General features: G+C 43.7%; 2 protein-coding genes across 7 annotated transcripts in view; one reads left to right on the forward strand and one right to left on the reverse strand.

Annotated features, from left to right (window-relative positions):
* Positions 1-5463, forward strand: part of P2RY14 (purinergic receptor P2Y14) — a 30861-nt gene extending 25398 nt beyond the window's left edge. For all 3 annotated transcript variants that reach the window (XM_083177947.1, XM_083177949.1, XM_083177948.1), the window contains exon 2: positions 3755-5463. In XM_083177947.1, the coding sequence (XP_083034073.1) occupies positions 4236-5225 (990 nt within the window). In that variant the 5' untranslated portion in view covers positions 3755-4235 and the 3' untranslated portion in view covers positions 5226-5463. The remainder of the gene's footprint in view (positions 1-3754) is intronic.
* Positions 1-13980, reverse strand: part of MED12L (mediator complex subunit 12L) — a 458604-nt gene that overhangs the window by 295599 nt on the left and 149025 nt on the right. The gene's annotated exons all lie outside the window — the stretch shown is intronic.

The following is a 13980-nucleotide window of genomic DNA, read 5'->3' on the forward strand; positions in this document are numbered from 1 at the left end:
GTTTCAGCTGCTTCAAATATGTTTCAGATAAAATCGTGACAATGAATTAAATGCAGCAGAATATTTGGTACATGTGTAGTTTCACGGCGCCAGCTTGCGGGACTCGCTTCGCTCGCCCACGCTGCGGGCTTGGTGGCTTACTACGCTATCTAAAATCAACTCCATGCCAACATGGATAGTGGGGGTATGAATTATCCATGTTGGCATGGAGTTAAGTTAGTTTGTGCCGAGCGTAAAACCCGGAAGTAGCACGGCGCTATGCTGGAGCCGTGAAACTACACAAGTACAGAATATTTAAAGAGAAATGAGAAAGTGAGTTATAAAATTGACACTTTTTGCAACATTTAGTTGGAAAATATCACCATATTACTGTCATTTATAATGCTGGGACAAAAGACAGTCTGTCGGGGCTCACGAGCTGTTGGGTGAAGCTTTTCGCATTTCTGAAGATCAGTATCTGGACTACACATGCATTAAGCTCCCAATTCTAGTCCATTCGGCCCCCCACGATCGCACGGTGGACCAATGGAGGTGCCCTGCGCATGCTCATAATCAGTTACGTACATGTGCAGGGCTTCTGTGCGAGCGGCCTCGCGGACCTGCACTGTCGACGTGTTGCTCGCACGGGGGGCTGTACGGGGGCGGACTTGGGCGGTTTCATGGGCCTTCCCGTGTAAATTCCAGCGTGACGGCGGTGCCAAGAAAAATCGTTCGATATTCGCCGACCATTAAATGATTTATCCAGCAGTGGGCACATGCGATTCAACGGGGCCGGCAGTCTGGGACTCCGTTACCAAGTCAACCAGAAACAAGCCCTAAGTTCGCACATATACAAAATGGTCATGCATAACTTGCTGAAATTAAGTGAGAGGTGCATTATGGGACAAAACCATGATTGTGTCAGGCTCCTCCCTGCTTTTCGCCATGACTTGCAATTATGTTTAAAAGCATATAGCACTTTTTTTTTAACCAATAGTTTTGCACTGCAAAACTTTTATGTCTCCTTTAAAATGTTAATGAGAACAGTGATTCTCTGCTGTTTCAGTTTTTTAAGCTAGTGTTTACATCTATTTCTCCTGCTAAAAAGCTAGAGAAAATGTCTTTACCACTGTTATAAACAGATCCTTAGCATTTTCCATGTAAACCGTGATTTTAAATAAAACAAAGTTCACTCTTCTCATAAAAAAAAAAGGGTCCTCCTCCCGGCCCCCAGGAAAGGTGGGCAACCCTCCTGGATTCTGGGGGACCCCCATGCCCCCCCCCCCCCCCCTGATTTTGGCGTCTTCCCCCTGACCTCTGCATTTAAATGCAGCAATCTGCGGGTTGCAGAGGAGGAGGCGGAGCTAAAATGTCCACAATCGTGTAATTTTAGCCCCGCCCCCTCCACGGAGATCCGTTAATTGGGGTATTTTACATCCGGGGGGAGGGGCTTAATGGCGTCACCCTAAAGCTTCTCCCAGAGAGGAGACTGATAAAGTCGTCAACCCTGAGATGGGGCAATGTTATCACATCCGCATCTGGTATAACGATTCTGATAAATCTATCCGTGAATGAGACTAGGAAGCTAAAAATGGAAGTGTCAGACTTCAAGAAAAATGTCTCTAGACAGTTTTGCAGAGAACGTGCACATTGAACATGAGGCTCCTTGAAGACACAGAAAAGATTAATCTTGCATAACCTCTGCTACGATATAGCAACATGATCTTATCATGTGAATTTAACATGATATTGCGCTAATTTTAATACAGATTTAGAGATTTGGGTCAATCGTCATTGGCTTGTCTTAACTGCAGCTTCAGCAAGTTCTCATTAACTCAAGCTGTACTTTTACAGCCAGCAATGGTAGTGAAGCACCCCTTACATCAGCAATTTGGCATTTTGCATATAATTGTGAAGGTAAATCTGTAATGTATGGGGTTCACAGACCAAAAATTGATTGCTATTGTTATACCAGGTTGTCCAACATGTTGAATTTCCCAGATCTATTGTGGCTGTAGATTGCTAGTGTATGGTATTTAGTAGATTTGCAGATCATTTCTAGTAAAGCATTCCAAGCTTGGCAGATCTGTAACACAGATGTGTCCACATACATATTGGTTTTACTGTGACATGTATGGCACAATTTGGCACACCTTGGACTGTGCAAAAGCCACGCTTTGTGATTTTTCTAAAAATGTGCTTCTCTAATCTATTACTTTATACAAATTCTACTGTTGCAAAAATATGTTAGAATCCATCTACTTGCTACATTTGGAAAAACAGCTAAGCCGTGTTATACATGTTCTGACAAATTGACAACTGAAAATTGGGTGGCTTTTCAGCCCGTCTCCCAGCCTCACAATGGGGCAGATGTATTAAGCTAAGAGATAAATGTAAGGGTGATAAAGAAAGATAAGCGTCCAGCCAATCACCTGCTAACTGCCATGTTACAGCCTGTGTTTGAAAAAAGTCAGTAAGGCAGTGGCGTAACTATAGCACCGCAGCCCCCGCGTGGGGGGCGCTATGCATGTGCGGGCGCCGGGGGCTGCAGTGCTATAGTTACGTTACACCCCGCCGCCCCAACCCCCGCAAACCCCCCCATCCCCAGTCTTTACCAGTGTTCAGTATGCGCTGGTCCCGGCTCCCTTCTTCTGCTGAGGACCACCACAAAATGGCCGCCCCCATATAGCACACAGTTCTCTGAAACTGTCTGCTGTATGGGGGCAGACATTTTGTGGTGGTCCTCATAGCAGAAGAAGGGAGCCGGGACAAGCGCGTACTGAACCTAGGTAAGACTGCGGGGGTTGGTGCGGCGGGCGGAGGGGCGGGTGAGTGACTGGGTGCCCTCCCTTTAACGGCGGGGGGGCGCCCAAAATGTAGTTACGCCGCTGCAGTAAGGAGCTGATTAGCTGGATGTTTATCTCTTGTTATCAACCTTGCATTTATCTCTTGTTAAGGCTTAATACATCTGCCCCAATGACTGTAATCTCAGCATTGTGTAGTGGGGAAGGGTCTGTGTTGACCCGACTTTGCAGACATGTCCCCCACTCCACCTCTACCTAGCATTGCCTGCCTTTGCATGCCCCCAGAATGCGTGCTATGCCGCCCCTCGCCATGCCGAGCTGGTGGTAAATCAGCATGTATGATCTGATTTTGCTGAAACTAACTGACAAATATCTGAAATCTATGGGGGACTAATGGTGGAGAGGTATCTTTAAATCTGGGATCTGCTTCAGGAAGATGGGAAGGGTTAGGGGGGGGTGCGAGGAGGCAGCGGGGACCGACGAGGAGCTCCGTCGGAAGGGGATGTGTGTGCGTCCCCTCCTAGCGGCTGGCAGGGGCTGGTGGTTGGCGATCCGTCCACCAGACCGCCGCTAGATGAGGCTGGCTCCATCTGTATGTGCCTGAGGACAGACAGCAGCACATTATTTCTTCCACAGTGCTGGGACGTTCATTCTCTGTATTTCTGGCTGCTCCCCTACATCCGACTGCCTCACAGATCTAGCAGGTCTGTGGACTTAGCATGAAACAATGATGCTACCATTTTGCATACCTTGGTGCCCCCCCCCCCCCTCCTGAATCCGCCACTGTGGAGGATAACTGAAACTTGCCCAGTCCTATTATATTGATATCACAAAATGATCCACAACCAAAATCTGTGTTGCCTAAAAAATGCAATTGTAGATGAGGTGTACCAAGTAGCAAAAACTAGAATTTTGATCTATACAATATATTTATATAAATCTGGCAATAACACATATCTTTATCTCTGCAGCTGTTGCTGGAAGTAATCAGAAGCCACAGAAAACGTGCACGTCAGCAAGGAAGACACATCTTGGGGAGGTAACCTTTCAGCCCGGAGGGCGTGAATGAGCCGTTGGAATGTTGTGAACTGTATTCCGCCAAGGTAGCAAGTCCAAAGCAAACAGCCTCCAATAGTTTACAAAGGTTCAAATCCTGCACAGACTTTATGCATAGGCACAATGGCCACAACAACATTACAACTTACTTTCAAATATAACGCAGTAAAAGGCTGAAGAAAGAAAGAAAGAAAGAAAGAAAGAAAGAAAAGGAGGCAGCTGTATGCCGTCACTTTGATCTATTTACTGTGTCTCATTGGTATTTGCATATATTAACTGGAAGCTCTGTAAGCTAGACTGCAATCCATTAGGACGAGACCACACTCCACATAGCTCTGCACCACAAGTGTTGCCATAAAGTAGACAATTAAGACATTCAGCCTCCTAATTGTAAAAATGAGTAACTTCACAGAGGAGAAAGTCAATAATTCAGAAGGTGAATGTGTTCCTAATGCAGATGTGGTCACCAAAGTCCTGCCCACTATATACACTCTGATCTTCATTGTGGGCTTCTCCCTAAATGGGCTGAATTTATGGATTTTCTGCTACATCCCCAGTAACAGGAGCTTCATTGTTTACCTGAAAAACATTGTGATTGCTGATCTTTTAATGACCCTCACGTTCCCAATGAAAATAATAAGCGACGCAGGGCTGGGAAATGCTCAGCTGCGTGTCTTCGTCTGCCGCTTTTCGGCCGTTATATTTTATTTAAACATGTATATCGGAATAGTATTTTTGGGCATTCTTGGATTTGATAGGTACTACAAGATTGTGAGACCAATGCATGCCTCTTCCTTTCAAAGTGTCCATTACAGCAAGGTCATATCTGGCATGGTGTGGGCGACCATGGCTTTTATTTCAGTACCGAATATGATCCTAACCAACCAATACAAAGACGACACAGAACAACCAAGTTGTGCCAAGCTGAAAAGCAGGCTGGGCATCCAGTGGCACAAGGCCTCCACCTATATCTGCATATGCATCTTTGTCATTACCTTTTCCTTGCTTGTAATATTTTATGTGTCCATTTCAAGGAAAATATACAGATCTCGACAAAGATTCAGAAGAGGCTCAAACGCCGGCCGGAAATCCACACGGAACATATACAGCATTTTAATTGTATTCATTATCTGCTTTGTCCCATATCACCTGTGTCGGATACCATATACCATAAGTCAAACGGACTTTGGTTACACCTGCCAACAAAAGACAAATCTGTTTTATATAAAGGAGGTGACCTTGCTGTTATCGTCGGCTAATGTCTGCCTTGATCCTGTCATTTATTTCTTTTTGTGCCAACCATTTAGGCAAACGCTGTTTAAAAAACTGCAAATTAAGTACAGACTCCAAGAAACTGACAGGAGCGCCAGAATCTCATCCACATAGCCGGTGTTCTTGTATAACGCTCGTCTTAGGGTGGATGTAAAAACAGGAACCAGAGGACCTACAGTATCTTAAAACTCATTGTAATATATGTATGAATGTAATTTTATTTATGGCTTACAACTCATCAGTTGTACATTGTCATTCTGGAGTCATAATTATCAGAAAGGATTTCTCCACCTATAAACATTTCTTATACATTTCTATATTTGTATACTGACAACAATGAATATTCATTATATCAGAACTGCTTAGTGATTTATTTCTGAAGAGTAAATATAAGTCTGCTGTATAACACATAGGGGCAGATGTATTAAGCCTGGCGAAGAGATAAACTGGAGATAAAGTGAAAAAAAAGTGAAAGGAGATCACGCACCAGCCAATCAAATTCCAACTGCCATATTTCAAACACTGCTGATTGGCTGTTGCGTTATCTCCTTCCACTTTATCTCCAGTTTATCTCTTAGCCAGGCTTAATACATCTGCCCCATTGTAAGTAAGTTTAATTTATATAGCTCACTTTCTCCAACAGGACTCAAGCCCCAATACAGACATTAAAAACAATGATAATACAGAGGATGTTGGTAGTACAGTAAAAGACAAGTCACAGACAAATGAAACCCTTGAGCACACAGTAAGCCTAATGCAGGATTGGTGCAGCATTTTGGATAATAAGTAGAATGGGGGTTCAGTGAAGCGCTCCACCCCTTTGGTGTTTGGTGCGATGACACAATTATAAGCCGGTTTGTTTTGCTTAAATTGCCTTTAATGAAATAATAGTAGTACAAAGGGTTAACAATGTTACATAGAATACAATATGTGCGGTTGGCACATATACACACAAGGATGAGGCGGGGGGGGGGGGAGGGGTGGTTTGGTAACACAAACAGCGGTGGTGGGATAGTGGGATTGGGGAATGTTCCGATTCCGTGGGTCTCTGGATGGTCATCACCCGACCCCGGACTCTGTCCCTATCCAGAGACCCACGGAATCGGAACATTCCCCAATACCCCAATCCCACTATCCCACCACCGCTGTTTGTGTTACCAAACCACCCCTCCCCCCCCCCCCCGCCTCATCCTTGTGTGTATATGTGCCAACCGCACATATTGTATTCTATGTAACATTGTTAACCCTTTGTACTACTATTATTTCATTAAAGGCAATTTAAGCAAAACAAACCGGCTTATAATTGTGTCATCGCACCAAACACCAAAGGGGTGGAGCGCTTCACTGAACCCCCATTCTACTGCCTACCCTCGATTGGCCCAGTCACCCAATAAGTGGAGCAGCTAACCCCGACCACTGGGAACAGTGCGCAGGAACAAAAAGACCCAACACATTTTGGATAATAACTTCCATGGGTTGTGTACTCCACCCTGACAAGGTACCGAGAGCGGCAGCCATTTTAGGCGCTCTGCGTAGGATTACCCTGGGTGGAATAGATTACCCCTAAAAGAAATTACCCAAAATTGGTGATTTCAGTGTATACTCAGGTCCATGTATTTTTCATCCCACCCACAAGTGCACCAGATGAGGCAGCCATGGTGGGCGCACTACGAAGGTTACACTGTAAGGGGCGAGTCATACAAGGACCTGATGCAGATGTTGGAAAGAAAATACTTGTGTAGTAGCATGATAAACGCTGCACAGAAACATCCACGTGACCCACATCCTGCTCACAGAGAAAGCATCTGAGGCAACCATCTGGGTGCACTGCATAGGTCAGCGCTGGCAGGGTGTGCAATCTGCATTACACATTACAGGAATAGCACATGGTGGGGTAGCTGTATGCTGCATAGCGGGGGAGAAAGAAAAGACATGAACACACCTTTGCAAGGGACTGGCAATATCATTAGAAATAATTTTCATAGTCAGAAATGTCCTGGTCTCAGGTGGTTATGAGCAAGTGGGGAGCACGTTCAAGTATGGGGGAAGTGGTGCTACATAGGCTGGCCCTGGTGCTTTCCCCCCACAGCTCCATGCTCACCATGAGGGGTAGGCCTGAGGGCAGTCCTGGTGTTCTCAGCCATAGGGGTGGTGGGCCTGGTCCAGGTGTTCTCATGGCAAAGGTGAGTAGAGAGCACCTAATGTTCCTGAGTTTTGTGGTTATAATGCAGTCCATCAGAAGTAATGTTGGTTTGTTGTTTGCCTTCTGGTTTCCTTCGGTTTAACACCGGTATAACGCTGCTATTAGATACTAGACCCTTCATATACTAGATCCCTAGAGTCCTGAAGGACTGGCATCCCATCGGTCACTCGCCCACCCATCACTGACCAAGGGAGGTGGATCAGACTTTCAAAGAAATACTGTTCTGCACCATGCAATGTTTATTGTATGTGCCAGCTACACTGGTCCAAGGCTGTTTTTTTTTTACACGGACCATGTCTCAGGAGTTTAGAAGGTAAGTAATTTGTTCAGGAAACAGTTTCTATATAAATTATATCATCTTATATTAAAAGTACAAGGAATTTATAGAGCTGACAATGGCTCAGAATAGTAGGATGGAGCATAAGTCATCCCACTGTAATGGTGCTGAAATCTGTGGTGATATAGTTATAGGAATGTTTACATTCTGAGCTCCAACCTCTTCTGCATCCACTCTCCCTCCTTCTCTCTCTGCACCTCTGACTGACTGACACCTCACCTCTACTCTAGTCACTTCCTCCCATGCCCATCCCCTTTGGTCAGGGCCGGCGTAAGGCTTCTCAGCACCCTAGGCAAAACTTCAAACTACTGCACCCCCCCCCCCCTCAACCCCCAAACTACCACCAATACACTTTCCAACCCATTAAGGCATACTTGCCTAACATTCCAGAATGGCAGGGAGGCTCCCAAAAAAATGGGTCGTCTTCCTAGCCCCACCCTGGGAAGGTGGGCAAGTCCCCTGCTTTCCTTGGGGGACTCCCTTTGCCACTCACTTCAGAGAACAAGAAGAGGGTGTAGCAAAGTAGGGAAGTATGGCTCAAGAGAAAGTATGGAGGTGAGGTCTTAGAAGTTCCACAGCAGCCACCTGCATTCAATACAACAAGGATCCTCTCATAGACAACTTTGTTTTTTTTGTTTTGTTTTTTATTAATGTACTGCATGATGGACAATAAAATACAGTATATAAATACAGTATCCAGGTTATATATTGTTGTCAAAACAAGTCAAGACAAAGTGATAAATTGAGTATGTAACTATCCATATAAAGGTATAATTTGGGATTGTACCACTAAATATTATAACATATTGTCTATAAGTTAGACAACAATAAATCGGTTGTCTGGGATAATGGACAATGTAAAGTACAAACCAATAGAAGGCCCATTGTCATGCATTAATAAACTGTATCTATGGTAGAATTATAGTAAACAAATACTAAAAGGAAACATTAAATATAAAATATATATGTAAAGAAATAATATTTGAAAATAAGGTACGACTCACTCTCTCCTCGACCACCCCCAGCCCATTGCCCATCCATCCGCCAGGTGAAATCAAGTTACTACTGTGTCAGTCAGAATCAGAGGGTCATTACCTATTAAGCTTAGTAAATACCAAGATGTGTTTCGTAAACTTTGATGAATTTGTTGCCTCATATCCACCAATATACAGTAGCTTTCCCATACTCATCTTTGATTTTTTGATGGGCAGACTTGTTGGTAGCGCCCCCTCCAGATCCCGGTGCTCAAGGCAGCTGCCTAAAGCTGCCTACTGGTGGAGCCGGCTCTGCTTCTGATAAATTGGTCCTAATTCTGGTTCACTCTCAGAGGCAAATTCCTTCTCAAATGGACAAAACCATGTGCAGAGAGAATTAGATTTGGGTGAGTTATTTTGTTTCTGTGCAGGGTAAATACTGACTGCTTTATTGCCAAACAGCAATATAGATCTCACTTTGAAGAAAAACCCCAGCAAAATCAAATTCTATCTGCATATGTTATATCTGCCCCACCTGCAGTGCACATGGTTTTGTCCATTTGAGAAGGAATTTGCTTCTGAAAGTGAACCAGAATAATGCCCATTTTTATTCTCCCTTGCCAAGGCTGACTTTCTTACAGTAAACTGCCAAACCCTGAAAGCCTCCTTAAGACACACATATTTACCATAACCTAGCAGCCATCCTCTTAACTAATTTCTCACTCCATGCCAGATATACCAAGCTTCAAAATGTGATAAAATGGAGAGTGATAAAAAGCCAGCCAATCAGCTCCTGTCACAGCTGACTGGCTGGTTGTTTTTTCACTCTCTACTTAATAACTTTTTGAAGCTTGATACATCTGGCCCTAACTCCTCCTGCCCACATTGTCTTCTCCAATTCTCCCCCCAACTGTTTATTCCCTTGTAGAGCTCTATTTCCTAGGAACTTCCCCTCTTACCTACAGTTCTTCAACTTCCCTATCTACTGTATACTACCAGAGCTTCCTGTATTCTGTCTGCTTACTCATGTGATGGGTACAGGAGCAGGAGAACTGGTTGTGCTTCCCCCTGTGACTCACTACTGCCTGCTGTCTCCAGGTACAGAGATTTGCTCTACCCATTTCCTTGTACTGGTCACTCCCTTTTTTATTTATGTATTTATGCTTTGTGCTCATGGTTGTGCTTTTTATATTTGCTCTCTTTTATATGTACAGCTCCTGTGTGGTGCTGCTTACTGCTTGTGGCACCTAACAAACAAACAATGAATAATAATAAAAGTGTTTACAAGTAACTTTAGGAAATTGATGATGCATCACCCCATATATATAGAACCCCACATATGGCTGGTGGAACGCATGGAGACTGGCTGTGGAACGCACAGCCATGTCTCCAGCATCAGCCTGTAGTTCAGCCTGCTATAAATCACTGCACTAATAGTAAGCCATCAAGGACATGTCCGTTATTCACACAGTATAGAAGTTAATATATTAATGTCATTAGATATGGTAATATCCGCAGGTAAAGAGTACTCATATAATCGCATATCGGCGGGTGCACATCGGTGGGTGGAAAAAAAGCACAGAGGAAAAGACTTGGGGTTAGAGAGGAAGACTTCAGTAAGGGGTGAAGGTTGGCCGTAAGCAGTGAGAAGCGCAGGGCTTGCCACCCTATACTGTACTGTAGCCAGGTAGCACCTCTCCTTCTTGCACCCTCTCACTGCGATGTTCTCAATCTCCCTCTGACACTGACTCCCTCTCTCTCCCTGGTACACACTATATCCCTTTGACACCCTCACTTTCAATCTGTCTCTCCCTCTTGTGCCCCTCTTTCTTTCTCCCTCCCTCTCGGACACTAACTCCCGCTCATACCCCTCCCTCTCTTTTGCATTGGAGTGACAAAAGCAGGGGGGCCATTTCTAGATTTTGATATGGGGCCCAGGAATTTCTAGTTACGCCCCTGCCTGCACCCTGCCGCCTAACCCTAACAACCCCCCCCCCCCCCCCTGCAGCCTAAACATCTATCATCTTCTCTCCCTTTTCTCTTACATTGTTATCCAAACATAACCCAAAGGTGTTAGCAAACCATAGCCCAAGCGTACTACCAGGTGCAATCTGTACAAAAGCATTATTCACTACATACAGTAATATGCACGCCAGCAACAAATATTTCAATATATTTCCATTTAAGCCATCACTTTGTAAGATAATTGTGTATTTAGCAGGACCATCTGCTACAACGCATATCATGTAAGAGGTAACCTAAGGATAAATGTAAAACAAAACGATACACCCTGAAGAACATAAAAGCTTTTATAGCACCTACTCTCCCACTAAGCACATTTTTTTGTTATGCATTTTTGCACTTCTTTACGCCTTTAGATATCTCTGTGAATAGAGAACAGGTCCAGTAAAAACACAGCTGTGGGAGAACACAAACTGGTTTGTAGGACGGGAATAACTAGCGGTCACGGTTTTATGCTTCTGATTGAATTACCAGACCTCCAGCAACAAAGACAATTAGGTTAAACTCTAGTGGCAGCGATATAAACAATAAATCTTCATCTCTGAATAACAGTAGTAAGATTAGGGAACACATGAAATCACTGCTACATATATTACTCTCAGCCATTTGCCTCTGATGTGTAATAGAAATGCTGTTTATTTTCTTGTGTTAACCACACACGTAGATTTACGGGATACGGTCACTAGGTCAACAAGCATAAGGTAGACACCTTTTTTCACGTTTTTTTTTAGCCGACAGGCGGTATTTCATGCCCTACCATCCACTAGGGTGTGGTGGGAGAATAAAATAGTGTGCCCGAAGCATGGAGAGTGCAGCGAGTGTGTTTACACTTTATTTAGGAGTACTGTACTTTGTAGTAAACGATAAATCAAATTGTTGTAAAATACATAACCTAACCTCACATCCTGATGGCAGCCCTGAATGTATGCCAGACATATGATGATCAAGCTTTTCATGTTGTAGGAAAAACATACAGTAGGTGGCTAACTGACTGAGAGATAAACAACTGGATCACCAGTGGCTTTATTACAACTTGTTACTAGATTATAGCAGTCATTTTCCAATCACATTTGCCGCATACTTGCCGACTTTTCAATGTCCCTCTCCGGGAGAAGTCCGGAGAGGACAACAAAATGTGCAGGTCGGGGGGCAGGGAGAAGGCTGCCGTATCAAAGCCCCACCCCCAATGCAAGCAAAAGCCGTGATTTGCGGGTCCGCAAGTAGGGGGCGGGGCTGAAATTACGCAAATCGTGCCCCTCCCCCGGACCCGCGATTTACGGCACTTCTTTCCCCAGCTCCGGTGGGAGGGGGGCTCTGGGGGGAATGCGGGAGCTTTGCTCACCTCCTGGGGGGCCTGGAGGGGGACCTGATTTTCGGGAGACTCCCGGAGATTCCAGGAGGGTAGGCAAGTACGATTTGCCAACATGCCTGTAAAAGTAGGCTGTGTTGCTTTAACGTGGATGGTGGAAGTTGTATCACAGTCATCCACTTGTTACTTAGAAAGCGCCTCTGCAGCCACTGTTTATCTTGACTGCAGCTAATAAAGTCATACTCCTGCAGCTCTCCAAAGGCATGTGATGATTTTCACACTGACAACTTTACAATATCACCTAAATATTCTATTGTTTTCAAATAAATTTTAAAAAAACAATATTTTTTTATATTAACAATGGTTTTAACATGACTGCATGAAAATTAATTATGCCTGCAATTTGAAACAGCTCTCCCACAAATGAGGGGTATGCTTTCAGTTTTGCATGAAGTTCATATTCTTCATCTTAAAATCTCAGGCTTGCAAATTCCCAAGCTATAGCACATCCCCTGTAGTTTTTGCAATAGCGTAGCAATAGTGTGTAGCAAAAAGATTTCAACTGGATGTTGCCCACTGCCAACTTCTCTTCAATACAGCATACAAAGATGAAGCCATCAGGTCAACTGCATGATCATTGGATATATGAGTAACTCTCAGTCCGTGTGAATTATCACAAAGAAATCAAAATAATGTCACCAAATAAAGCGTAATTTATGTTCTACAATGCGAGTGCGGCCTTTCCTATGTCGGGAAAACCTCGAGACAACTGAAGGTCCGCCTCGCGGAACACACATACAATATTAAAAAAGGCCTACTTGTACATACTGTATCTGCCCATTTTAAAGAACATCATGAATCTAACCCATGCAGGATTAAAAATTTCTGGGGAATAGAACAGGTTACAAATAACTGGCGTTCTGGAGGAGTGGAGTTGAAGCTCTCGCAGACAGAAATGAGGTGGATTCACCGATTGAGAACCTTGGTTCCACAAGGACTCAATGGTGAATTCGAGTTGAAACCTTTCCTCACTTAATTCTTTCTGCACACCCACTTCTTTTCTATCCCTGGCTTGGGTTATTTATTGTTTTCAGTGAATGTTCAAGATATTTACCAATCTTTTTATCTATTATAGATCATCCTGGAAAAAGTGACCTATTTTGATCTATGTGCCAATCAAATGCATTTTTTATCTATGTATTAAATTGATTTTTATATTTTAATGTACATATCAGGAGGAAGGTTAGTCACTGAACCAGATTTTTTATATATTTGTATATAACAATTTTTTATATATATTGTTTTTTTACATGAATTTTTATATGTAAATTCATTTACATTAAATTGTATTTATCTGGTCTATACTAGCCAAATCTGTGATATAATGTGATTTTATGTTTATGAAATGTATTTTGTGTTCTTGGAGGATGGCTTGTAATGATTAAATAGTAGAATACGCGATTACTTCCGTAATGCGTTCCAAAGTTTATTTACTTGGAACGCACGGCCATTACCCACCGCTATTATTCCATCTATCCATTTATATTCCATTTATTTGGGTTATGAAATGGTTGATGTGGATGTGTTGATGTGTGGAACAATATTGTTGATGTGCGCCCATATAGACATGCTTATACTTATATAGTCTTGTTCTCAAATACATGTGTCCGATAAACCGGACCTTTGGAACGCACAGCCATCTTCCTTCAACACATATGACACGCAAAATCCGTCACTTCCGGTTGTTCCTACCCGGACATCCGGTACGGACGGACGGAGCGCATTCGTTTCAGCTGGCACAATTTAGTCTGGAGGTATAAATATGCCTGCCAGACATAGAGAGAATTACACTCCTGAAGAAGATTCCTTCGAAACGCGTTGAGTGTTTGACGGTGCACATCCCCATCCAAGGCTGAACACAGGTCGTATAAAGGTGCTGATCGGTGGATCCCTCTTTCTGGTTCCGGACTGGACGTTGGACCCCTGGTTGTAAGACCCTCTTCCATCTGACTGTGAGCTGTTTT

Source organism: Crinia signifera, chromosome 3, assembly GCF_055691185.1.
Source record: "Crinia signifera chromosome 3, ASM5569118v1, whole genome shotgun sequence".
Classification (NCBI taxonomy): Eukaryota; Metazoa; Chordata; class Amphibia; order Anura; family Myobatrachidae; genus Crinia; species Crinia signifera.